Source organism: Myotis myotis, unplaced genomic scaffold (assembly GCF_014108235.1).
Source record: "Myotis myotis isolate mMyoMyo1 unplaced genomic scaffold, mMyoMyo1.p scaffold_m19_p_54, whole genome shotgun sequence".
NCBI lineage: Eukaryota > Metazoa > Chordata > Mammalia > Chiroptera > Vespertilionidae > Myotis > Myotis myotis.
In genome coordinates this window covers 468838-493724 of record NW_023416362.1, presented here as the reverse complement: position 1 = coordinate 493724, position 24887 = coordinate 468838, and the positions used below count along the sequence as shown (strand labels likewise).

General features: G+C 63.2%; 2 protein-coding genes across 2 annotated transcripts in view; both read left to right on the top strand.

Moving 5' to 3' along the window:
- Positions 1-15005, top strand: part of MOV10L1 (Mov10 like RISC complex RNA helicase 1) — a 34886-nt gene extending 19881 nt beyond the window's left edge. The window contains exons 14-26 of the mRNA XM_036311265.1: positions 1785-1843; positions 2513-2735; positions 2878-2891; positions 4530-4708; positions 5150-5296; positions 5684-5805; positions 6847-6946; positions 7488-7652; positions 8184-8357; positions 10648-10797; positions 13266-13373; positions 14215-14352; positions 14429-15005. Coding sequence (XP_036167158.1) covers positions 1785-1843; positions 2513-2735; positions 2878-2891; positions 4530-4708; positions 5150-5296; positions 5684-5805; positions 6847-6946; positions 7488-7652; positions 8184-8357; positions 10648-10797; positions 13266-13373; positions 14215-14352; positions 14429-14524 — 1675 coding nt within the window. The 3' untranslated portion in view covers positions 14525-15005. The remainder of the gene's footprint in view (positions 1-1784; positions 1844-2512; positions 2736-2877; positions 2892-4529; positions 4709-5149; positions 5297-5683; positions 5806-6846; positions 6947-7487; positions 7653-8183; positions 8358-10647; positions 10798-13265; positions 13374-14214; positions 14353-14428) is intronic.
- A 2567-nt stretch (positions 15006-17572) lies between these two features.
- On the top strand, positions 17573-24612 carry PANX2 (pannexin 2). The gene is made up of 3 exons (XM_036311314.1): positions 17573-17831; positions 21267-22718; positions 23405-24612. The coding sequence occupies exons 1-3, from the start codon at positions 17606-17608 to the stop codon at positions 23746-23748; spliced, it is 2022 nt and encodes a 673-aa protein (XP_036167207.1). The 5' UTR covers positions 17573-17605; the 3' UTR covers positions 23749-24612.
- Positions 24613-24887: the final 275 nt, after the last annotated feature.

The window sequence follows — 24887 nt, the reverse complement described above, 5'->3', positions numbered from 1 at the left end:
TCTCTCTGCAGGATTGGATGCTGCCCGGTGCCAGTCAATTGTTGTAAAACTCTTAAAATTGTAATACACCTCAGTTTCCTTTAACAGTTGTTTTCAGTGAATTTCAAGGGGGTAATTCTTTATAATCAGAACTAGAGGCCGATGCATGAAATTTGTGCACTTGGGGGGGAGGGGCGTCCCTCAACCCTGCCTGTGCCCTCTTGTAGTCAGGGATCCCGGCTCCTTACCGCCTGCCTGCTTGCTGCTCGTTGCTCCATAGCGCTGCCACCACAGCCGCTGCACTTGCCAGCGGTGAGCCTGGCTTCTGGCTGAGTGGTGCTCCCCCTGTGGGAGCGCACTGACCACCAGGGGGCAGCTCCTGCATTGAGTGTCTGCCCCCTGGTGGTCAGTGCGCATTATAGTGACCGGTTCCACTGTTGGGTCGATTTGCATATTACGCTTTTATTATATAGGACTAGAGGCCTGGTGCACAAAAATTTGTGCACTCGGGGGCAAGGGGTCCCTCAGCCCGGCCTGTGCCCTTTTGCAATCTGGGACCCCACAGGGGTGTCCACTTGCTGGCTTAGGCCTGTTCCCCAGGGGATTGAGCCTAAGATGGCAATCAGACATCCCTCTGGCAGCCCGGCAGCCCTCAGGGGATGTCCACTTGCCAGCGGGGAGCAGGACTAAGCTGCAGTCGGACATCCTTAGCGCTCCTGAGGAGGCAGGAGAGGCTCCCACCACCACCGCTGTACTGGCAGCCATCAGCCTGGCTTGTGGCTGAGCAGAGCTCCCCCTGGTGGTCAGTGTGTGTCATAGTGACCAGTCATTCCCAGTCTTTCTGCTGTTAGGGTCAGTTTGCATATTACCCTTTTACTATATAGGATAGAGGCCTGGTGCACGGATGGGGGCCGGCTGGTTTGCTCTGAAGGGTGTCCCGGATCAGGGTGGGAGTCCCCACTGGGGTGCCTGGCCAGCCTGGGTGAGAGGCTGATGGCTGTTTGCAGCTGGTCACACCCCCTTCAGGGTGGGGATCCTCACTGGGGTGCCTGGCCAGTCTGGTGAGGGGCTGAGGGCCGTTTTCAGGCTGGCGGGTGACTAAAGCTCCCAACCTCTCCTTTTTTCTTTTTTTTTATTCTGGGATTTATTTATCTTCTATGGCTGTCACTGGAGCTGAGAGCCGGCTCCAGCTCTGAGGCCGTTGCCGGCTGAAAACAGGTATCTAGAGTTTGTTTAGCTTCTATAATTGCAACATTGTTGCATCCGGAGCTCAGAGCTGGGCTGCGGCAGGCGGGGAATCTTGGCTTCCTCCGTCACTGAAGCAAGCAAGCCTCCTTCGCTTCAGCTGCGTGGCTGCCGGCCACCATCTTGGCTGGCAGTTAATTTGCATATCGCCGATTAGCCAATGGGAAGGGTAGCGAAGTTACGGTTAATTACCATGTTTCTCTATTATTAGTAGGATTACTTTCTGATTGTTACAGTAATATTAATATTTTCCTAACACTTCACACTGTGTTTTTATTTTTTCCTACTTGTCCACTTCATGCATTAAATGTTCCTGGAAAGAAAGGAGTCTGTGCTGTCCTATTGGTGCGATATTAGGATTTTCCTCTGACACAGACCCTGGCGCCACCCTCGGTCCTCCAGACCTCGGCCTCCGGTGCCGTGAGAACCTGGGAGCCGCAGTCTCTCCACATGCATTGTAGAGAGTGCCTAGTGTTCGACTCGGTCGCAGTCAGGCCCAGCCCCGCGCTGGCCCCGTGTGCAGCCGCGACAGCGGGCTTTGTGCTGTCTTTTCCCCACAGGACCACGAGCAGACGGTGTCACTTTGCACTTGAGCACGTCAGCCACTTGGGAGTGAAAGGTACTGTTGCTGTGGAGCGCCCCGTGGCGCCCGGGTTCCCTCAGCGTCGCGCGCACGTGGCGGGCACAGCCCCCTCCCCCACGTTAGAAGTAAAGCTGGGCTGGCGGGTGCTCAGTGGTTAGAGCGCCGGCCTGTGCACGGCAGGGCCAAGGGTTCCGTTCCGGTCAAGAGCACGTACCTGGGTGGCAGGTTCCCTGCACCAGTCTGGGCGTGTGCGGGAGGCGCCTGACGGATGTCTCTCACATCAATATTTCTCTCTCTCCCCCTCCCTCTTGCGTCCACTCTCTCTAAAGTCAATGGGGAAGATATCCTCAAGTGAGGAGTAACCAAAAAAAAGTGAAACTGATTTCCAGTGTTGTTTTTCCTATCGGGAAGCTTCCGTGTTGTCTTATTTCAACTACGTAAAAATAACCCTTAGATTATTGAAAATAAAGCCACTGCGCTCTGTTCTCCCCTCTTAGTAGAATTCCTTTTGTACCTACAAGTAGACAAACCATGGCTTTTGTTCCCAAGCCTGTGCTGGGTGGCGTGGCTGTGGCTGCGTCCACGGGGCCGCATGTAGAGGGTGCACGACGCGGACTCGGGGCTGCTGCAGCCGTTCATCTCTTCGTGCATCTGTTTAATGCTTCTCGGTAACCTCGACCTTCTTGCCCTTTCTTGTTTTAAAAGTGTTGTTTCCAGAAGAAGTCATCTTACAGTCTCCCCAGGTGACAGGCAGTTGGAACTGTGCAGGAGACAGCAAGAGCGACGGGCAGCCCGCCCCCGAGGTACCCTGCCGCGCGGCTCAGCCTGCGGGAGCGCTCAGTGTGGCGGGCGTGGGGGTGGGTCACAGGTGGCCCGAGGCACGGTTAGGACAGCGCTGGGGACCTGAGACCGTGCGAGCGTGGTTCTAGTGAGCAGTGGGGGCTGCGTACGTCAGGTAGCCATCGTGTGGCGACTCTTGCTTGGAAGTGTCTGACGGGTCGCCCCGCAGATGGCCGGCATTCATGGTCTTTGTGAACGTCACGAAGGCAGTTTGGTCTTTGCTTCAACAGCCCGGTCTCTGAAGGTGAGGTGGTGTCCGTCGGAGCCAGGCACCGTCCGCAGCTCTGCACGTGTCTTCCGGGTGAACGCAAAGGGGTTGCTCTTGGTCATGTGTCCGCTGACAGAAAGCCTCCTGTCGTGGTGGCGTGTCTCCGAGGGCCCTGTGCTGGGGGATTTGGTTTTGTGAGCACGTTTTAAGCTGATGCTAAGTACCGGCTTTTAAATTGTACCCAGTGTTTAGAAATCCTTTCGCCGTGCTCAGCCCCTCCGGAAAGGCAGTCATTACGGTGTTAGTGCCTCGCGGCCACAGGAGCCCCGGAAGGAGAGAGCAGAGGTTCCACCGGGTCACCTGCTGGGTGTCGTGTGGATCGTGCTGTCCTTCGGCCACAGACCAGGGGCGTCACCCTGTCCCGCCCGGCCTGCTGGTCGCGAGGCTGCGATGCTGCGCCGTTTAGGTGGCTCGCCTTCCGCATGGGCTAAGCCTTGACGCTTTTAAATGCAGAGCGTTGTCTTTCATGGACTGGCTGGTGGCAGGTAAACTGGAGGCCATTGCACACCTGAGCAAGGTGGACTCAGGGATGGATTGACCTTCCAGACAGAGTACGTGAAGCCAGAGTTTCAGACACCTCCATCGGCACCACGGGGCAGGCGTCCTGCACGGAGCAAGCGAGGCAGGCCCTGTGCCTGCAGCTCCCAGCCCTGGGAGGGGAGGTCACAGGGCAGAGAGGCTTCCGAGGGGCAGGACCCTGCGCTCCACAGCCGCAGAGGGGCTCGGGCGTGAGCACCGTGGACAGAGCAGCACTCACTTACCCCAGGGGCCAAGACTCGGGCGTCACCTGCCCTGCGCTCTCGGTGCCCCCTGCGGAGGAGGCTGGGGCTCCGGCTCTCCTCGCCCTGAGCTGGGCAGGAGGCACACTTGCTGAGCTGAAGGGAAGGCTGTTGTTTTGGAGCCGTCTTCACAAACTTAGCAACTTAGTTTCTTGTGAAAGGTAATTCAGAAGAGAAACAGAAACGGTGTTGCAGCGTTTTATCGGCTGTTGTGTGTTTTTGTCACGCTTTAAAGGGGTGTGACCTATGGTCCGTGCCAGGACACCACGCCGTTCAGGACACCAAGCCAGTGTTGCGTGGGGAGACGGCTACGTTTTCTCTTTAAACTGAGACCCTGCAAACACACATTTTTTTTTTGGGGGCGGGGGGCGGTCGTGATTATTTCTAGAACCGGGAAGCTGAGAAGGACCAGCCTGAGCCTGCCACCAAGACAAGCCAGGCGGGTGCCCAGGACACACGGGGACCGGAGGCCTTGGCCACAGAGACGAGTCTCCTGGGTGCGTATTGTGGGGCGGTGATCACACCTGGGACTAGGCCCCTGAGAGGCTCGCTGTTGGGGTCGAGGGTGGTCGAGACAGTTGTGTGACGGGAAGATGAGCAAACACTCTGGTCACGACACAGACTTCCGACTGTGTGGCCTTTCCTGTCGCTGCTGCCGTGAAGGGGGAGACGGGGAGGCCCCGTCTGCTCTCAGACGCTGACTCCCGAGCTGCGCAGGCCCTGGCACTGTGGGAGCGCCCCGCTGACGGGTTGCCCGGGGCCGGTGCTGGTGTCTCTGTGCCCAGCTGCCCGGGTTGTTGGGTGTTGCCTGACCCTGTGCCTTCCTTGGACCCAGGCGATGAGCTGCAGACCCCCGGGGCCCGAGAGAAGGAGTTCTTCAACCCCCTGCTCAACGAGAACCAGCAGCTGGCCGTGCGTAGGATCCTGAGTGGCGACTGCCGCCCCCTCCCATACGTCCTCTTCGGGCCTCCTGGCACTGGGAAGACGGTGACCATCATCGAGGCTGTGTTACAGGTGACGGAGGCCGTGCGGTCCCCGTGAGCTTGGCTGGGGCGGGGGTGGGGGGTGGGCGGAATTCTGTGTCTGTTTACATGTGAATCAGAGTTTGTAAGGTCCAGCTGCTTCTGTTTAGCTAAGTCTGTCTTGTGGTGTTTGCGGCCTGTGCAGGGTGTGAAAGCTTATTTCACGGGTGTAGAGGGAGCCTCCTGTTCTCAGGAGAGTAAGCTGCTTGCCCATCTCAGGATGGTCTGCAGGTGCTTGCGGGCCCGTCTGTGTCGCAGCGAGCGGGGGCGTGTGTGCCTGTAGCGCTGCCCCCTGGGGCTTCGGATTAACACGTATGCAGAGTGCCCAGCTGCCCTCCTGCAGGCGGGCGGGACCCACCACCTGCTCCCATGGCCAGGGCGTCACTGCTGGGACTGGCCCCACGCTGACTGCCGCCTCCTGTGCCTGGTGAAGGTGTACCACGCCCTGCCGGACAGCCGGATTCTGGTGTGTGCGCCCTCCAACAGCGCGGCCGACCTCGTGTGCTTGCGGCTGCACGAGAGCTGCCTGCTGCGACCCGGCAGCATGGTGCGCGTGAACGCCACCTGCAGGTTCGAGGAGGTGAGCCTCCCTCTGTCCTGCTCCTGCTCCTGCCCCTCCCTCACAGCTGCAGTCCCTCCTGGGTCTGGGGGCAGCTCAGCTGGGTTGCTTGTAGGTGAGGGGCTAATTAGCCAGAGACCAAAGCTAGGAAATGGGTGACGTTAGCAGTAATGTTTTGGGGAAGGATCTGCAGGGTTGTATGTTACATTCATGGCTCCAGAGTCCATAAAATGGGGACTAAATTGATAAGAAAATACAAGTATTTTTATTTACGAAGACAATCTTACGTCGTTACTTAGTCGTAACTGAGAGGTGGAGCAGGACAGTTAGCTTGTAGGAGTCCTTCCGACTTTGTGATCATGTCCAATTAAAGACACTCAGTAACTTGAAAACCAACTGCCCCCCCAGACGATCGTCGAGGCCATCAAGGCGTACTGCAAAGACGGGGAGGACATCTGGAAGGCCTCGCGCTTCCGCATCATCATCAGCACCTGCAGCAGCGCCGGCCTCTTCTACCAGATCGGAGTGCGGTGAGCGTGGCGGGTGGGGCAGCGGGAGAGGCCTCTGTCCTGACAGCAGGTCAGGGGCTCCTCCAAGGAAGGGGGTTTGTGCTGAGACCCCAGGGCGACAGGGCCCCAAGGTTTCCAGGAGGGCGGTCCCAGAGGGTGGGGAAGGAGCGAGCGTGCGGGTGGCACCCAGACCAGAGGCAGGAAGCACCTTGTTTCGCTGGAGGGACAGGAGGGGCCGAGGGGACCGTGGCAGGACCACCACTCAGTGGGCGGGGCCTCGGGAGGCTGAGGAGGGTGAGCAAGAAGCGGCCCGGCCTCACGGAGGAAGCTAAGGAGCCGGAGGCCGTTCGGGACCCAGAGTTTAAGGGCTTCTGTCCCCAGGAAGGTGCCTGCTGTGAAGCTTTCCAGCAGAGACGGGCGTGAGGTAGAAAATGAGTGAGCTGCCCGTCCGGGGCAGGGGCGGGGGGGGGGGGGGGGCAGGGCGTTCATTTGAGATGCACAGACTCAGGCCTGTACCTGAGCGAGCTGACGGCCAGTCAGGGCAATGGGCCCAGCACTGCTGGCGGCTCCATGTGAGCAAGGGCCCCGCGCTGGGGTCTCCGTCCATGGTTGGGGGCTCAAGGCCTGGCTCCGCCCAAGGCTGTCCTAGCGGCAGCAGCTCCAGCCGAGAGCATGACTCGGGCAGTCTCCCCACGTGGGAATGTTGCCCAGTGCCCACCTGACCAGCTTACCCTGTCGCACTCCGCCCGAAACCTTGGGGAAACCAAGGCACAGAGAGGAGGAGGACCTGCCCAAGGTCACCCAGCTTCTGCATGAGGGAGCGGGGCTCTAGCCCAGGCCCCTGCGGTGGGCGGCAGTCCCCAGCCTGGACCACGGCCGCCCAGCAGCTCCCCACCATGCAGCCCCTCACCTGTCCCCTCTAAGTCTTTTGAAACAGGCGTGTGGGGTAGGGTCCAGTGGGGACGGGAACTCAGTCTCCTGATGGGCTGTGGGTGCCTCCCGGGCTGGCCACCGACCCCCAGGGACACTGACCGAGGCGACCACTTTCATCTTTGGCTCCAGAGTCGGACACTTCACACATGTGTTTGTGGATGAAGCCGGACAGGCCAGTGAGCCGGAGTGCCTCATTCCTCTGGGGCTGGTCTCCGACATCAGCGGCCAGGTGAGGCCTTGCTGTGCCGTCCGCCTGTCGGCACCCATCCTGGTCCCCGGGCACATGGGGGGAAGGGCTGCCTCCCTTCCTCTCCTCTCCTCTCTCACACACGCTCACACGCACTCTCTCACACACACACACACTTTCTCACACACACACATGCACTCGCATTCTCACACTTGCACACGCGCGCATAGTCGCTGGCACCCGTGTTGGGTGCAGAGACTAGCGGCCCTGGAGCACCTCTCTGCCCCGACCTGTCCCTCTGTCCTGGGCTGAGCACTGGCCTCTGGTAGTGACTGGGGTCAGTCCAAGGCCCATCACCCCTCCCCCACACTCACCCTGGCTGACAGGGGACATTTGAGTCCCACCTCCTCCCTCAGTCCCCAGGGGTCAGGCTGGGTCCAGCAGGGGTGGGCCTCGCCAGTGGCTGTGTCCAGGCCTGGGGCTGCGCTTCTGCCTCTGCCGCCCTCCCCCGACGCACGCTGTGGCTGACGCTCTGCGTGGGCTGCAGCCACTGTCCCTGCAGCGGGTCCCGTCTGTGTGGCAGATCGTCCTGGCCGGGGACCCCATGCAGCTCGGGCCCGTGATCAAGTCCCGGCTGGCCATGGCCTACGGGCTGAACGTGTCCATGCTGGAGAGGCTCATGTCCCGGCCCGTGTACCTGCGAGACGAGGACGCATTCGGTGCTTGTGGCGCCTACAACCCCCTGCTGGTGAGCCAGACCCCATGGTGCTGGGCCCCTGAGGGACCACACAGGGTGCCCATGGGGTGGCCCAGTGCAGACGGGGCCACAGGAATCTGCACTGCAGGGCCCAGTGCTGGAGCCGGCCGGGGTCGTGGGCCCCTCCCCGCGTGCTGCCCTCTGATCCCAGTGCTGGCGCCGCGGAGCTTGCCCCTGGGACAGAGGAGCGTGGCCGTGGACGGGCAGGTCACCTGGGGAGTGGGGAGGACATGGAGGTGGGGTCGACTCCTTGAGAGGGGTCGTTGGGAGCCTATGCCGGGGCCTGGGGCTGGGCTTGGCTGGGCGGCAGGACGGGCCCTGCGGGCAGCACGGCCTCCAGGTGCCCACAGGCCGGGCAGCAGGGCCTGGCCTCCTGCTCTTGTTTTCCCAAAGGCCACTTTCTGCTCAGGCGGCGATGAGAGGCCGGGAGGTCTGGGCGGTGGGGTGGGGGGAGGCATCACTTCCCTTCAGCAGGACGAGGCGCGTGCTGACAGGGCTGCCCCTGCCGCGCTCTCCCTGCAGGTGACCAAGCTGGTGAAGAACTACAGGTCCCACGCGGCCCTGCTGGCCCTGCCCTCCCGGCTCTTCTATCACAAGGAGCTCGAGGTCTGTGCCGACCCCAAGGTGGTGACCTCCTTGCTGGGCTGGGAGAAGCTCCCCAAGAAAGGCTTCCCCCTCGTCTTCCACGGCGTGCGGGTGAGTGTGTGGCCCCGATGCGAGGAGGAGGGGCTCAGCTCGGTAAGCACAGGGCCTGCGACCCTCAGTGCTGGGGGCACAGCAGGTCGGGCACAACAGCTCACCCTGAACCAGCTCCCACCGGTCTCCGGCTGCATGGCCTGCCTGTGTGGCCCGTCGGAGCCCAGGCTGTGCCGACCTCTGGTCTGTGTGGAAACCAGCTTTGAACTCACTCTGTTTCCTCCTGCTAGTTTTCTGCTTCGTTCACTTCAGCTCTATGGCCCGCCCTGCCCCTCACTAGCCCCGTGGGGGGACCCAGTCCTCTCGTCTGTACAGGAGGCAGGGCCTGGGCGCAGCTCTGCTCCGCACGGCTCCTGCACCCCCTGGTCCTGGTGACTCCCCATTTTCTTTTTGATCGAGGCTCACAGAGACATGTTTTCCTTGACTTCCAAGGGGCTTGGAGTGCTGTGGTCGCCTCTTTTTATGCCGAGTTGCATTGGTTCTGATGAAGGCCAGGCCTGTGGCCCCGGCTTTTACAGATCTGTGGCCCAATGGGACTGTTTTAGTAGATGTTCTAAGGACACACAAAAGCTCACCTTCTCTGTTGAGGATGTAAGTTTCACGTTGATTTTTAAAATTTACTTGTGGAGCTTGTGTCCTGACCTGGATCCTGTCTGCTCGGCCTCCCCCTGGCCGGGCAGTGACTGCTGCCCGCGGCTTCCACACCAGATCCCCCCGGCGCCTGAGGCCTTGCCGCCTGTGCTCCCCGCTGCGCCGCGCCTGCGGTTTAGGTTGTGCCCTGTCCTGGTTTCCTTTCCGTCCCACCTGGTGAGACATTGACGCCCCTTCCCGGGTTCATCCCTCCTTCCTCGCTTCAGGGCCGCTTCTGAGCAGCTGCGGGCATCACACTGCACCCGTGTAAGAGCCTGTCGTTAGTGCGACTCTGCCCTTCGTCCCCCTCATCTCTGCTGCGCGGCTGGTGCCCGTTGACTGGTGTTCCCTCTGAGGACAGCCCGCTCCTCTCGCCGCTGGTTCCCGACCTCCCATCGTAGATCCAGGGGCCAGTCAGGTCCCTCAGCGAAAACTCCTGGAAGTCAGTGCATTCTTCTTCTTTTTTTTTTTTAATATATTTTTATTGATTTCAGAGAGGAAGGAAGATGGAGAGAGAGATAAATATCAATGATGAGAGAATCATTGATTGGCTGCCTCCTGCACGTACCCTACTGGGGATCAAGCCCGCAACCCAGGCATGTGCCCTTGACCAGAATCGAACCTGGGACCTTGCAGTTTGCAGGCCGATGCTCTATCCACTAAGCCAAACCAGCCAGGGCGAGTCAGTGCATTCTCACTGCTCTGTGTGTGCTGTTTCAGTTGTGGCGAAACACACCATGTCCGGTCGGCTGCATTCGCCAGCAGGGCCCAGTTCAGCGGGGGCGGGGGGGGGGGGGGGTAGCACGGGCCCCTTGTGTTACAGTCAGTCGTCAGAGCTCTCCATCTTCCCGGACGGACACTGTCCCACTGACCCTCACCCCCCCTGCCCTGGTGGCCCCATCACCCCTGCGTCTGCTCCGAGCCCTTGGGCCGCGGGCATGTGCCGCGCGGGGGTCTCCCATCGTGTGCTCGGGCCGCGTGTGCTTCCCAGGTTGCACGGACGCTCAGGCTGCTCCCACATCTACTTGCCTGGGTCCCTGCGTTAAGTCTGTTCTTGTGGTGAACGCCTGAGCCAGAGGGGAACTCTGCTTTCGGGTTCTGAGGGCCTGCACACGTTATCCACGGCGGCTGCACCACCTCACGCTGAGCGCCAGGCACCGTGTCTGTCTTTAGTTGTGGCCGTCCTGGTGGGCGTAGGCAGGCCCTGAGGTTTGGGTTTGCATTTCCTTGATCTGCAGTGATGGCCTGTGCACACTGGTCATCCTCCTGTCTTCCCTTCAGGCCGGAGAGAGGAGGGCGCACCTTCCACAGGAGGGGGGCAGCCAGAGCGAGGGGTTGGGCCTGGCCTGGCCCAAGGGGCTCCCGCACTGACCACACTGGTCACTGCCACCTCAGCCATCCTGGCTCCCGGGCTCTGTTCCCCACCGGCATGTGCACGCCCCACCCCCCCGCCCCCGTCACCGTCCTCACGGGACACTGCCCTCCTCATGCCCCCGTCCTTGGGCCTCACTGCAGCTGAGCCGGTTCCGGTTCCGTAGCCAGGCCCCTCACCTCTGCCTGTCCCAGCGCCTGCTCAGCTCCCCGTTCACAGCCCTTAACGAGTGTAGCTGGTAAACGAGGCCTCGTGACGCCCTGTCTCTCTTGTCTCCCAACCTGACAGGGCAGCGAAGCGCGGGAAGGGAGGAGCCCATCCTGGTTCAACCCGGCCGAGGCCGTGCAGGTCATGCGCTACAGCTGCCTCCTGGCCCGGAGCCTCTGCAGCCAGGTGTCCGCGCAGGACATCGGCGTGATCACGCCCTACCGCAAGCAGGTGGGCCCCGCCCCCGCCGCTCGGTGCTTCCTGTCCGCGGAGGCCACGCAGGAACAGGACACGAGCTGGTCGAGTGGCACCCGCGGGGCTCCCCTGGCCTTCCACACCCGGGTCCTGGGGCTGGGTGTGCAGGCACCTGGGTGAGCCCGCCTCCATGCTCACCTGTCCCAGCGTGAAGTTGTCACCCCTGTACTCACTGTGCACGTCCTCCATCTGCCCTGGGCCCACCCTGGTCTCCCATCTCCCGTGTCTGCAAATCCCACGGTGCCCACACCTGCAGCTGCCTGAGTGGGGAAGAGGGTTCCCCTGGGGTTGTCAGGGACTTGAGAATCTGTGTTCTAAAAGGCCTGTGGCTGGCACGGGCGGGCGGGGCCGTGAGCGTGGTGAGGGCGCACGGGCGGGCAGGGCTGTGAGCGTGGTGAGGCGCACACAGGCGGGCGGGGCCGTGAGCGTGGTGAGGGCGCGCTGTGCTTCTAGTCTCTTCCTGTGTGTACTGGCCATGATGTTTCGTCAGCATTCCTGTGTAGCCTGGTCAGGTGGCTCAGCCAGACAAGGTCCCGTCACCACAAGGGCCATGGGGTTGATTCCCAGGCAGGCGCAAACCTAGGTTGAGGGTTCAGTCCCTGGTTTGGGCACATACAGGAGGCAACTGATGTTTCTCCCTCTCCCTCTCTCCCCCTCCCTGCCTTTCCCCCTCCCCTCTCCACCTTCTTCTCTCTCTAAAATCAATAAAACAGCCCGGCCGGTGTGGCTCAGTGGTTGAGCATCTATCTATGAACCAGGAGGTCACAGTTCTATGCTGATCAGGGCACATGCCTGGGTTGTGGGCTCGAGCCCCAGTGTGGGGCGTACAGGAGGCAGCTGATCTATGGTTTTCTCTCATCATTGATGTTTCTATCCCTCTCTCTTGTTCTCTGAAATCAATAAAAAATATATATTTATTTAAAAATAAAGAAAACATATCCTCAGGTGAGGGTTTTTAAAACCCTGTTTGAATCCAGTGCCCCCTCTGTTGCTCTGAGGTGGTGTCTGCAGGTTGCGCTGAGTCAGCATTATTTCTGCACCCGGACCCTTGGTGGTCGAGTGTTCCCGACACCGTCTCAGCCAGGCCTTGTCCCTGGTTCCCTCCGTGTGTGGGTGTGTGTGTTCTTTCCATGTAGTCACATGCACATGGGACGTGTAAACCGTTCCCTTCGTGGTCTGTGCTGTTTGTTTTTTGTCTAAGAAACCCTTCCCTGTCGTGACGTGAGGTGTGTTTTCCCACTTTGTTCTGGAGGTTCAGCCCTCTGCGTTGTGTTGGGTGGTCCTGGCGAGGGTCTGACTTTGGTCTGTGGTGTGTGTCTCTGCTGCACACACGGCTCCCGTGCGCACCTGGGCTCCCCCTCCCTCGCGGTCCCCCCGCCCCCCGGGACCGCCAGCCTGGCTGCTGGGGCTTGGGCTGAGCTGGCATCTGGGCTGAGGCCCTCATGGTGAGCCTCCAGACCTGCCCCACCCCCGGTTCTTCCCTTTGTGCTCTTTCTGGTGAGTTTTAGAAATCCCACCTTTTATCAAAACACGTGTTTTTTCTTGGAACAATTGGTCAACATGCCGATTGCTTTGGAGTTTGGTCGCTTACCTGTGCCGCCTGCACCACTGGTCTCTGCGCTTGTCTCCTGAAGTTTGTCTTCTCGTCGTCGTCTCAGCAGAGGCCGGTGCGTGGCAGACGCGGCACTGACCACCTCAGCCTGACCTTAGTCCCCTGCCGGCAGGTGTGGGAAGGGTTGGCCTTTGTCCTGCAGCAGATGCGCTGCCAGGACACCTGCTCGCTGCCTGCTTTGTTTTCAGGAGCATCCTTTCCACCCGGTGAGCACTCCCTTATTCTCAGTGGGGACAGTCTCCCCACAGCGTCTGCGGGACCTCTGGCCGGGCTCTCGGGTGTCCCCTCCTGCTCTCTGACCCTCCCGTGCCTGCACCCTCAGCACCGCCCCAGCGTCCTGGGGAGGAGTCACCTGCCATCGAGTTTTCTCTCAAATACTCGTTCTTCCAAGATTTCAAATGGGGCCTTTTTTTCCAACACCCATTGGAGATCTCGTCTCCAAACATCTGGAACCCACTTCGTCCCGAGTCTCGCGGCTCGACTCGGCCGTTCCCGCTCCTGAGGGCGAGCTCGCCTTCTCCTGGCTCCGTGGCCACTCATCACAGCGTTGGTCCTCCTCCTGGCTGCCTGTGACGCTGCCACAGAGGAGGGCACGCCGCCTGTCTCCAGGCCACAGGTGTGGTGAAGGCTCAGGCCGGGGAGGGCCCCACAGGGCAGAGCTGCCCTCACCTCCATAGAAATGGGCACTGAGCCCAGCCCTGGAGTCGGGTGACATACGATTGGGATTGAGAAGCAGCACTGCACGTTGTCAGCATTGACTTCTGCTGCAATGTGGGAAGAAGTGGTCAGCTTTGTAAAATTGTATCTTTAATCTTTTTTGTCTGCTTCAAAGGTGGAGAAAATAAAAATTCTTTTGAGAAATGTGGATCTGATGGACATAAAGGTCGGATCAGTAGAGGAGTTCCAAGGGCAAGAGCATTTGGTGATCATCATCTCAACCGTAGGTGCCCTGTTCCTGGGGGGCCCTAGAGAATCGGGAAAAGAACCACCATCACCCTGACACCCGGAGTCACCCCGACTCCCTGGTCACCCCGACACCCGGAGTCACCCTGACTCCCTGGTCACCCCGACACTCTGTGCTGAGCCCCATAGGGTTGGGCCCATGTTGTGCAGACAGAGGGCAGTGAGGCTCCTCCCCCACCCCCTGCTGCTTTTTCCCTTTTTTTTACCCTCATCCAGGAGTGAGGATACTTGGATTTTTTAAAAAACATATTTTATTGATTTTTTACAGAGAGGAAGGGAGAGGGATAGAGAGTTAGATACATCGATGAGTGAGAAATATTGGTCAGCTGCCTCCTGCACACCCTCTACTTGGGATGTGCCCGCAACCAAGGTACATGCCCTTGACTGGAATCGAACCCAGGACCCTTCAGTCCGCAGGCCGACGCTCTGTCCACTGAGCCACACCGGTTAGGGCTTGGATATTTTTTTTCCCACTGTTTTTTTTTTAGAGAATGGAAGGGAAGGGCGGGGCGAGGGCGGAGAGAAACATTGATGTGACAGACACATCGATAGGTTGCCTCCCACATGCACCCTGACCGGGGTGGGGATCGGACCTGCAGCCCAAGTACATGCCCTTGACCAGAATCGAACCCAAGACCCTCCAGTGTATAGGCCGATGCTCTAACCACTGAACCATGTCAGCCAGGGCTACTTTTTTCTCTTTTAACCAAAAATGAGGTCACACTGACGATGTTTCTGTGTTTATTGTTTTCATATGTCGAGAGTTCTTTCCATGCCAGAAACTTGAAACACCTTTTTCTCCGCCTTTGTGCTTCCAGGTGCGGTCGAACGAAGACCGGTTCGAAGACGATAGGTATTTCCTGGGTTTCTTGTCCAACTCAAAGCGTTTCAATGTGGCCGTCACCAGGCCCAAAGCCCTGCTGATCGTGCTGGGAAACCCCTACGTCCTGGTCAGGGTGAGCTGCCGCCCTCAGGGAGCGGTGGGGGCTGTCCGCCCTGCCCACTCTAAGGCCCGCTCCTGTGTCCCCCCAGGACCCCTGCTTCGGCGCATTGCTGGAATACAGCATCACCAATGGCGCGTACACCGGCTGTGACCTGCCGCCCGAGCTGCGGCACCTGCAGGGCTGAGCCCCACATCCCTGCCTCGCCCGTTCCTGCTCCGGGGCTGTGGCGGCGCTCTGTCTAGCAGCGGACGGTTGGCATCACCCCTCCCTGCACAGCCTCCATAGACACGTGCTCCTCATAAAACCACACCATGAAGAGGCACCTGCCCAGCTCACCTCGGGGTCCTGAGCCTGAGCCCTGCGGGGAGCCCAGTGCACTGGCTGCCGCCTCCCACAGCTGAGCTGGGGCTGAGCTGTGCAGCCTCCCTGCTTAGAGGAGCCGGGAGCCCAGGAACAAGGGACCCGGGACCTTGCCCGGAGTCCCTACTGGAAGGAGGGCAGCAGCCTCTGTCTGCCATGGTCACGGCCGTCTCCTGCTGTCTTGGCCACAAGCATGGGGGCCGCTGGGCAGGACGGTGCCTGCCCGACCATCAGCCCTGCCCTGCCCAGCCCCTTCCTGGCACTGTAGTCACCACACCACGGCCCATCACCAAAATAAACACTCGCGTGAGACCCCAGCGTGGCTTTCCATTCAGAGCACCAGGTGGGGGACAGAGCCACGCCGGCCTCCCGGGTCCTCGAGCCAGTGCTCAGTCACCCACTGGCCGTGCGAAGCCGTGGGCACTGGGGGGCTCTGCCTGCGGCGGCCCCAGAGGTGGTGGTGGCCTGTGTGGCCCCTGCTCACCCCTGGGCCAGGAGCTGCCCTCGGGTGCAGATGCTCGGGGACCGTTTCCAAGAGAGGCTGGGAGCGTTCACACGTTGGGGGTGTCCCTCGTGGGCGGCACCAGGCCTGGGGACCAGCACCCCGGGCCCAGGAAGGGTGTCAGACCCAAGTCTGGCCATGCGTCCAGGGAGTAGCGCAGAGGCTGGAGCTTGGGCCCGGCCTCAGGGCCGCCTGTCGGGGGCGGAATCCCTGGGCTGGGGGACCACCCAATGGCACCTCGACAGCCATGCGATGGGACAATGAGGCCTGGCACCCTCCGCCCATCACAGCCACGGTGTCCTGAGGTCTGACCTGGGGTGGGAGTGTACCCCAGGGGGTCTGCACCCACCATCCCTGGGGTGGGACAGGCACTGCTCGACGGACATGGCCCACTCGCCTTCCTTCCTGTGGTTGGGCTCCTCACCACGCAGCTGCGTGCCGCCCTCCTGGGGTTAGAGGTCACTACTGTCTGAACCGTGAGACCAGAGCAGTGACCCCTCAGACCTGCAGCTCCCTCCCTCCTGTGGAGGGCTGTGGCCCCACCTCCAGGAAGGCAGCTGGGACAGGAGCGGGAGGCCCAGGCAGAGTGAGTTGGATGGGGTGAGGGGAGACGGCCTTTCAAAGGCTGCAGAGCCCCCGGGACCTTCCTGAGGGTCCCACAAAGGATCCGGGCACAGGGGGCGTGGCGGGGCCAAGGCAGGTCCACACCAGGTCCCGAGGCCGCCCAGGCCCCTAGTGCTCCCTGGGCACCTGGGAGGCCATCTTCCTGGCTGACACGTAGGGAACTGAGGTTCTGGTGGCCCAGCCGGGCCCACGCTGGCCTGAGCCTGAGGACCAGGCTCCGAAGACGCCCCACAAATGGCTGCCGTGGGTGAGGAGGCTCTGTCCCCAGAAACGGTCCTGCTTGGCCACCTGTGTGGCTGTCCCTGTCCCCCATTCGCCTGGTTACCAGGTCACCCTGTGCCCTGACCACAGCCTCCTGTGACTGGGCCTGCGGGGTGAAGGGGGACCCCCAGGGCTGCCCAATGACAGGGCGGCCCACCCCCTACAGGCGCCCAGGTAGGAGCTATCTGGCGGGGAATGGGGCCCTGAACACTGTCCGAGGCCCAGGGGCGGGCACCTGCCATGTCCACCCGGGCTGGCCGTGGGGCAGCATCACTCGGGGTTCTCGGTGGCTGTAAGGTGTCTGTGCTAATGGGGGGGGCGGGGCACCTGGCTGTGGGGGGTCTGGGTTGTGTTGTTGGGCACTGGAAGCAGCCCACTGCCTTAGTGACTATGGGGGAGGGGGGCGGAGAAACGTACATTAAGACCCATAGCACTGGATATAGAAATGGACTCCTATTGGCAATGTCACCCCAATCTTTAAAAAACATAACAATGGCCCCTGGCACAGGCCATGCTCTCCCCCCTCCCCCCACTAGCCCGGCCTGCGCCCCCACCCCCACCCCCGGAGGCAGGGCAACGGTGACCCAGCTGCAAGCACTCAGAGTGTTTACCGGGTGACTATCCAGTGAGGGTACCCCAGCCACGCACTTCCACACGCTGGTGCGCGCACCTATGGGGCGGGACGGGCCCGCAGGAGAATGAAGAGCGGGCTCTGCGGGACCTTCCGAGGGCGACGCGGGGTGGACGCGGGTGTCGGGTGGGGGGATGGAGGCCGGAAGGGGCAGGGAGCCGGGCCCAGAAGCGCAGGCCCCCAGCGCCCAGCCAGGGGCTGGCCCGGGCCGCAGGCGGGTGACGGGCAGGAGGTCGCGGCGGGGAGCAGGCGGCCGCGGGCAGGTGATGTGGGGACCGTGGTTCGCGCTGGGCGCCGGTGGGGGCCGCGAGGGAAGACGCCCCGAGCTGGGAAAGGGGTGCCCGGTCCCCCGTCCGTGTCCGCAGAGCTCCCAAGGGCGCGGGGGCTCGGCACCCACCGTGGCGGCCCGGCTCTGGGAGTGAAGAGGCGGCACCGCGCCCCGAGGGTCGCCCCCCACGGCCTCGCCCGCCATCCCCGTTTGGAGGGAGAGGAGGCAGCAGCCCGGGCTCATTCGTTTTATTGAATTTAAGTATTTTCTGCAAAGTCACCGCCGGCGCCGCATTCTGCGGGGCGGGGGCGGGGCGGGGCGGGGGGGCGGAGCCAGGCCGCCGTTGCCGCGGTAAACAGCCCCCTCCCCGCCGCGGGAGCGGGGCCGCGGCCCCAGCCCGGGACACCGCCGCCCCCGTGAGGACGCGCCAGGCCTGCCGGGCTGCAGCCCAGCGGGGGCGGCGGGGCCCGGCGCCCGACCCCTGCCCGCGGGGGCGGCGGAGCGCCCCCCTGCCCGCGCCCCCGCCCCGGCCCCTCGCGCCCCCGTGAGCTCCCCCCCCCCCCCCCCCGCGCCCCGTGAGCCCCCGGCGCCCCGCGCCCCCCGCCCGCGCGCGCCCCCCATGCACCACCTCCTGGAGCAGCCGGCGGACATGGCGACGGCGCTGCTGGCGGGCGAGAAGCTGCGCGAGCTCATCCTGCCGGGCGCGCAGGACGACAAGGCGGGCGCGCTGGCCGCGCTGCTGCTGCAGCTGAAGCTGGAGCTGCCGTTCGACCGCGTGGTCACCATCGGCACCGTGCTCGTCCCCATCCTGCTGGTCACCCTGGTCTTCACCAAGAACTTCGCAGGTGAGGCCGGCGGGGGCGCGGAGCGGGGGCGGGGGCGCGGCGCGGGGCGGGAGGGGGTCGGGGGGGGGGTGGGGGGGGGCTGCCGGTGCCCGTGCTGCCCGCCACCCTCGCGCAGAGCCGAGCCCGGCCTCCAGCAGCCCCTCAACACCACCATCCTTGCTGTGCTGCCGGTCACCAGGCATGGTTTTCACCTCCCATTCGCTCACCTGGAACCCGGGATGGACCCCATCCTGGACCTCGACGTCGGGGCACAGATGAGAGGGGTCTGGCTGGGAAGGGGCGCCCAGGAGGGGAGTGGGCAGGGTCTGAGGAAGGAGGAGTGGCCAGGTGAGAACCAGGAGACGCTACAGGTGATGGATGGGAATAGCAGAGCCCGCGCCTGGGGCCTGACTGCGGGGAGGGCCCCCCGAGGAGCAGGCCAGCTCTGCTCAGCCACAGGATGAGGCCTCCCCGAGGTGGGCGGGTGGAGACCCGAATCGCACCCCCAGGGTCTGGCTGGCAAGGGTTTCAGGCCCAGGTGACGGTGAGAGGACCCTCCCAGCCCCAATGCCGTGTCTGAGGGCCGGGGTGCCTGTCCGTGGAGAAGGGATTGGGGCTCCTCTAGGAGGGATGTGCAGCTCTGTCCCCCGAGTGACATTGGCAACGTCCCTGCACTCTGCATCCACTTTCCCAAAGGCCTCGCCTTTTAGGGGACACCCATTGTCCACGGTGCCTAATGCCCCCCAGGGCGGGGGGCACCCCAGGGTCCAGACACTGAGACTCCCAGGGCCAGGACAAGCCCACAGCTGCTGAGTCCGGTGTGGGTGCTGCCCACTCCGGGGCGTCCCTCAGGGTGGGCAGGCGGACTCGGTTCCTGGGCTGCTGAACAAATTAGCACAAACTTGGTGCTCAGAACCAGAACTTGACTCTCTCACAGTCTGGGGTCCAAGATCAAGGCGTGGGCAGGGCCGGGCTCCCAGAGCTCCAGCGAGGGGCCCCTGCTTTCCTCCCGCTCTGGGGGCCTGGCAGTCCTTGGCTTCACCGAGGCTGAATTGCCCAGTTTCTGCCTCCTCTTCTCCTGGGGCCTTCTCTCTGCGTGTCTGTATCCAAACCTCCTGTCTTATGAAGTCACCAGCCACTGGGCTGGCGTCCACTCCAGTGTGGCCCCGTCTTAGCTTTATTGCATCTGCAGAAACCCTATTCCCAAGTGAGGTCAGGTTCACAGATAGCGGGGAGTGAGACTGGACTGCCTTTTGGGAGACAGTTCCCAGTACGGTGCACACAGAGGGGAGGCTCAGGACTGAGGCCAGCTCAGCCAGGCAGGGCCTGGGCACCCTCCGCGTCCAGCCGGGCCTGGGCTGCGGGCGTCTTCCTGGGCATCCTGGTCCAGCCGGGCCTGCCGTGGAGCCGACTGTATTTGCACGGGGAGATGGTGCACCCACCTGGGCCCTGCTGGTGGGTGGAGGGGCCGACCAGAAACGGCTGGCCTCCCTTCTGGGAGCTGCCCAAATGCCAGGCCCTCGGGTGCCCGGGCTTAGAGGGTGGTGGATGGCAAAAGACCCCCCTCGCCCCTGGTCAGAGCTGCTGTGAGTGACCCCCACCACATGGACCACCCCTCAGTGGATGGAGGGGTCAGATGGGTGTGTGGCCAGGACAGGGCAGAGACTGAGTTCAAGGGTTACCAGGGTCCTTGGACAGGGGACCAGCAACTCCTAAAACAGCCACCTGATGAGGTTCCAGCATAGTCAGTGCACCTCTCCGGCCACAGCCGACGGTGTCCCCAAGGCCGCGTGTCCCCAAGGCCGCGTGTCCCGGCTCGGCCTCTGCTTCCCTTTCCAGAAAGGACAGGAGGCAAGCATCTCACACACCCCCACCCGACCCCCAGGCTGGGCCTGTGAGGAGTGAGGCCCCAGCCCAGCCAGTTCTGAGGCCCCTCCCTCCCATGGGGGCCAGCGCCCTGGGAGCATGTTTGTTCAGGTCCCTGGGGGAGGCTCCAGAGAGGGTCTGGGAGGGGGCGGCCAGCCTCCGCCTACAGCACAGACTTAGTGGCTAAAAATAACGCAAATGGACTCACAGTTCTGCAGCTCAGAAGCCTGAAATGTGTCCTATGGGCTGGAACCAAGGTGTCAGCAGGGCCACCTCCCTGGGCTTCTCCAGCTCCGAGGCCCCCGCATCCCTGGGTCTCTCGCCCTGGCCCGCCCTCTGTTTCCTTCCTTACACCTTTTTATTTCTTTATAATATTTATTGATTTCAGAGAGGAAGGGGGAGAGAGAGAGAAACATCAGTGATGAGAATTATGGATCAGCTGCCTCCTGCACACCCCCTACTGGGGATGGAGCCCGCAACCCAGGCCTGTGCCCTGACCAGGAATCGAACCGTAACCTCCTGGTTCATAAGTCGACGCTCAACCACTGAGCCACTGGCCGGCCCTTACACCTCTCTCTGACTCTGATGCTCCTGCCTCCCTTAAAGGGTCCCTGTGATCACACCGGGCCACCCGGTCACCCAGGCCCATCGCCCCACTGAGAGCCCTGACCTCACCCACGGGCAGTCTGTGAAGGAACCTAATCGCAGGTTCTGGGGAGCCAGCTGCAGCGCCCCACACAGAGGCCTGTCGGGTGTGGGGTCTGGGCGGGGTCTGGACCTCCCCTGGGGTGAGAGGGCCGAGAGGAGGAGGTGGGGGCCATGGGCCAGGTCTGGGGGTGGCTGGGTTAGGGTCTCGCCGGCCAGAAGAGCGGCTCCATAGAGCTGGGGGCGCGGGGCCCGGAGGGCAGGCGCTGCTGGCAGGAGCCACCAGCGCAGGAGCATCTCAGCTCCCCTGCGGGCGGCACTGGGGGGTGTGGGCCGGGTGGGACCCGGACCCGGACGGACTCGGAGGGTCGGAGGGTCGGGAGGGGCCGGGGGCCGGAGCGTCGGGCACAGCAGCGTGGGACTGCGCAGACGCAGGTGCAGCTTGCTCCTCCCCCAGGCTGCACCCAGCACCGGCTCTCCTCTCCGTGGTAAGGACTTTCCGATGCTGCATGTGGCCTTGCCACGCAGCTGTGGGGTTTCCAGGGGAACCCAGGGCCACTGTCCTCAGGGGAAGGCCAGGGGCAGCTGGGCCGGGGCCAGGCCCGGGCTGGTCCAGCTGGAAGGCGGCCCTGGCTCGGGGGCATGGCCTGCCCGGCTCCTCTCAGGGACTGGTTTCCCCTTTGCCCACAGAGCCCGGTGGGTGGCCTTGGGAGGAGGGCCTGCTGGCAGTGCAGGCTGGTCCCAGGTGCAGTGGGCACAGCCGTAACCTAATGGAAGGGGCAGCCCACTGCTGGGGGGTGGGGGGGTGCCCGGTGTGACCCTGCCCCACGGTTGGGACATGAGGGAGGGGAGTGTTTGAAGAGCAGCAGCCTCTACAGGCCCGGGTGTGGGCAGGCGGTGGCCGGGGAGGGTCTGGCGCCCCAGCCCCCTCTCCTCTCCCCCCAGAGGAACCCATTTACTGCTACACCCCACACAACTTCACCCGCGACCAGGCGCTGTACGCCCGCGGCTACTGCTGGACGGAGCTGCGGGACGCGCTGCCCGGCGTGGACGCCAGCCTGTGGCCGTCGCTGTTCGAGCACAAGCTGCTGCCCTACTCGCTGCTGGCCTTCGCAGCCATCATGTATGTGCCCGCGCTGGGCTGGGAGTTCCTGGCCTCCACCCGCCTCACCTCCGAGCTCAACTTCTTGCTGCAGGAGATCGACAACTGCTACCACCGCGCGGCGGAGGGCCGCGCCCCCAAGATCGAGAAGCAGATCCAGTCCAAGGGGCCGGGCATCACGGAGCGCGAGAAGCGCGAGATCATCGAGAACGCGGAGAAGGACAAGAGCCCCGAGCAGAACCTGTTCGAGAAGTACCTGGAGCGGCGGGGGCGCAGCAACTTCCTGGCCAAGCTCTACCTGGCGCGCCACCTGCTCATCCTGCTGCTCAGCGTGGCGCCCATCTCCTACCTGTGCACCTACTACGCCACCCAGAAGCAGAACGAGTTCACCTGCGCGCTGGGCGCGGCCCCGGACGGGGCGGCGGGCGCGGCGGTGCGCGTGAGCTGCAAGCTGCCGTCCGTGCAGCTGCAGCGCATCGTGGCGGGCGTGGACATCGTGCTGCTCTGCGCCATGAACCTCATCATCCTCGTCAACCTCATCCACCTCTTCATCTTCCGCAAGAGCAACTTCATCTTCGACAAGCTGCACAAGGTGGGCATCAAGACGCGCCGCCAGTGGCACGGCTCGCAGTTCTGCGACATCAACATCCTCGCCATGTTCTGCAACGAGAACCGCGACCACATCAAGTCGCTCAACCGCCTGGACTTCATCACCAACGAGAGCGACCTCATGTACGACAACGTGGTGCGGCAGCTGCTGGCCGCGCTGGCGCAGTCCAACCACGACGCCTCCCCCGCCGTGCGCGACGCGGGCGCGCAGACCGTGGACCCGAGCGCCGACCCCGCGCAGCCCGACGGCGCCGCCGAGCCGCCCGTGGTCAAGCGGCCCCGCAAGAAGATGAAGTGGATCCCGAGCAGCAACCCGCTGCCGCAGCCCTTCAAGGAGCCGCTGGCCATCATGCGCGTGGAGAACAGCAAGGCCGACAAGCCCAAGCCCCTGCGCCGCAAGACGGCCACCGACACGCTCATCGCGCCGCTGCTGGACGCGGGGGCGCGCGCCGCGCACCACTACAAGGGCGGCGGCGACGCCGGCCCCGCCCCCGGCCCCCCGCCCGGCCCCGACAAGAAGCCGGCCCGCCACCTCTCCCTGGACGTGCACCCCTACATCCTGGGCGCCAAGAAGGCCAAGCCCGAGGCCTCGCCCGCCGCCCTGCCCGTCTCCCGCAGCCAGGAAGGGGGCTTCCTGTCCCAGGCAGAGGAGTGCGGGCTGGGCCTGGCCGCGGCCCCCGCCAAAGGTAGGCGGCCCGGAGGGCCGGAGGGGGCAGGGCTGCATGGGGTCCAGAGAAGGGAGGACCCGCGCCCGCCCTCCCCAGCCCCAGCACCTGGGAACCCTGTGAAAGGCGGAGGAGTGACCCTGCTGGGGGTGAGAGGTGAGGCTGAGCGGGCGCGGGTGGCTCTGCAGGGGCGAGTCCTGTGAGGGGGACAGGAGGAGGCTGGGCCCAGGGCTGGAGGGCGGGACAGGGAGGTTGCTCAGGCCCTGGAGAAGGTGCTGGGAGGCCGCTGTGTGCTGAGGGCCCGCCCCCCGCCCGGCAGGTGTGGCTCAGCGGCTGAGCATTGGCCCAGGAACCAAGTCGCCTCCCGTTAGGTTCCCAGTCAGGGCACATGCCCAGGTTGTGGGCTCCATCCCGAGTGTGGGGCCTGCAGGAGGCAGCCGGTCGATGATGTTTCTCTCTCATCATCGATGTTTCTCTCTATTCCTCTCCCTTCCTTTCTCTAAAAACTTAATAAAGGCATATTTAAAAAAAAACAAAAAAACAGGGGGTCTGGCCTGGACCCCGCAGGCTCTGGCGGCTGAGGGAGAGGTCAACCCTCCCAGGACGTTTCGGAGCCATGAGCCCCAGCGGCTTCAGGGGGTGGGGAGGGGTCGAATGGCGGAAGGATGGGCCTGCGGGGGTGACGCGCCGTGTCCTCTGTGTTCCAGACGCTCCGCTAGCTGAGGAGGACATCCTGTACCCAGCAGAGCCGGCCCGGGCTGTGCTCCCCTCCGGCAGCACCTTCCATGTCTGCTCGCCCCCCGCCGCCCCCGCCACGGCCCCTCTGTCACCCGCCGGCCTGGGCAAGCCCGACCCCCTCGCCATCCTGAGCCGCAACGCCACCCACCCGCTGCTGCACATCGGCACGCTGTATGAGGCCCAGGAGGAGGAGGACGGGGGGCCCCGGGCACCCCCAGACATGGGGAGCCTCATCGCCATCCCCCCACCCCAGCAGATCCTCATCGCCACCTTCGATGAGCCAAGGACCGTAGTGAGTACCGTGGAGTTCTGAGGGCGCATGGCTGCCAGGGCCCCCCCGGGGGACCCCTCCGCATGACCAGGGTACACCGCCGCCCCCAGCACTGCCCACCCCAGCCTCCCACCCGCATGCCTCGGGCTCAGCACCTGTCCCTCCCCCTCTGTGGCATTGTTGGGGTGCTGGCTGGGCCAGGGGCTGGCCATGAGCCCCCTCCCTGCACCAGGCGCTCGCCGTGAGAAGAGTTTATTTTCTTAGTTTGTCTTGGGCCCAGGATGCTGGCCATGAGGGGTGCTCTGTGGGGGACACGTGGGTCCGAGGTGTAGAAGGAAGCTGGGGGCAGGGGCACCGCGGGCCTGGGACGCACAGCCGCTGAGCCACGCTGTGCTCCTGGCTTGCCCGGGCAGGGCCGGAAGCCCTCAGGTCAAAGGTCAACATGCACTTTCTCCTTGTACCCCGACTACCTGTACTTCACTATGGTTACTGTAACCCACAAGTATCTCTCTTGTCAGGAGACTTAGGGTGCATTTAAAACAAAGGATGTGTGTGTGGGCGTGTGGGTGTGTGTGGCCAGAGGGGCAGGGCGCCTGTGTGCAAGTAGACACGTGGGTGAGCGTGCAGAGCATGCGTGAGTGGGCACCAGCGTGTAAGCAAGTGTGTGTGAGCGGGCCCAGGTGAGCGTGCACGTGTGAGACCAGGCATGGGCGCCGGGGCGTGAGCAAGGAAAGGAGTCCAACGCAATAACCACGTCCCCACCCGGGCCCAGCCCCGCCCCGGGCCCACGCTGCTTCCCGGGGAGCCGGGCGGCGTGGCGGGTCTGCCCCTATTACCTCAGCCACGGCAACAACGTGACGCATTCACAAGGTAGCACTGAGCATATCAATAAATACTATTCTGATACCGCCTGCGTCCCGCGTGGTCCACGCTGGGGGCCTGTGCTCTGGCCAAGGCCTCCTGGGTCCCCACTGCATGTCGATCCCGGACCCCCACATTACAGGCCCCGGGAGGCGCCCCCCTGCCTTCCAGGCCATCCTGGGGAAGCTGCGGACCCATAGCGAGGCAGACACCTGGTCGTCACTGTGGCTGACACGCCGTGGCCTCTTGCTAACTGCACCGTAGGCGCCGGGACCAGGTGAGCCCTCCAGGACACACAGGCTCAGCAGAGACACGACGCG

Bases quoted from the DNA above. Each gene is read 5' to 3' on its own strand.
- PANX2 (XM_036311314.1), top strand. From the start codon at position 17,606: ATGCACCACCTCCTGGAGCAGCCGGCGGACATGGCGACGGCGCTGCTG. The intron at 17,832-21,266 runs GTGAGGCCGGCG...CTCTCCCCCCAG, and splicing joins CTTCACCAAGAACTTCGCAG to AGGAACCCATTTACTGCTAC. The intron at 22,719-23,404 runs GTAGGCGGCCCG...TCTGTGTTCCAG, and splicing joins GGCCGCGGCCCCCGCCAAAG to ACGCTCCGCTAGCTGAGGAG.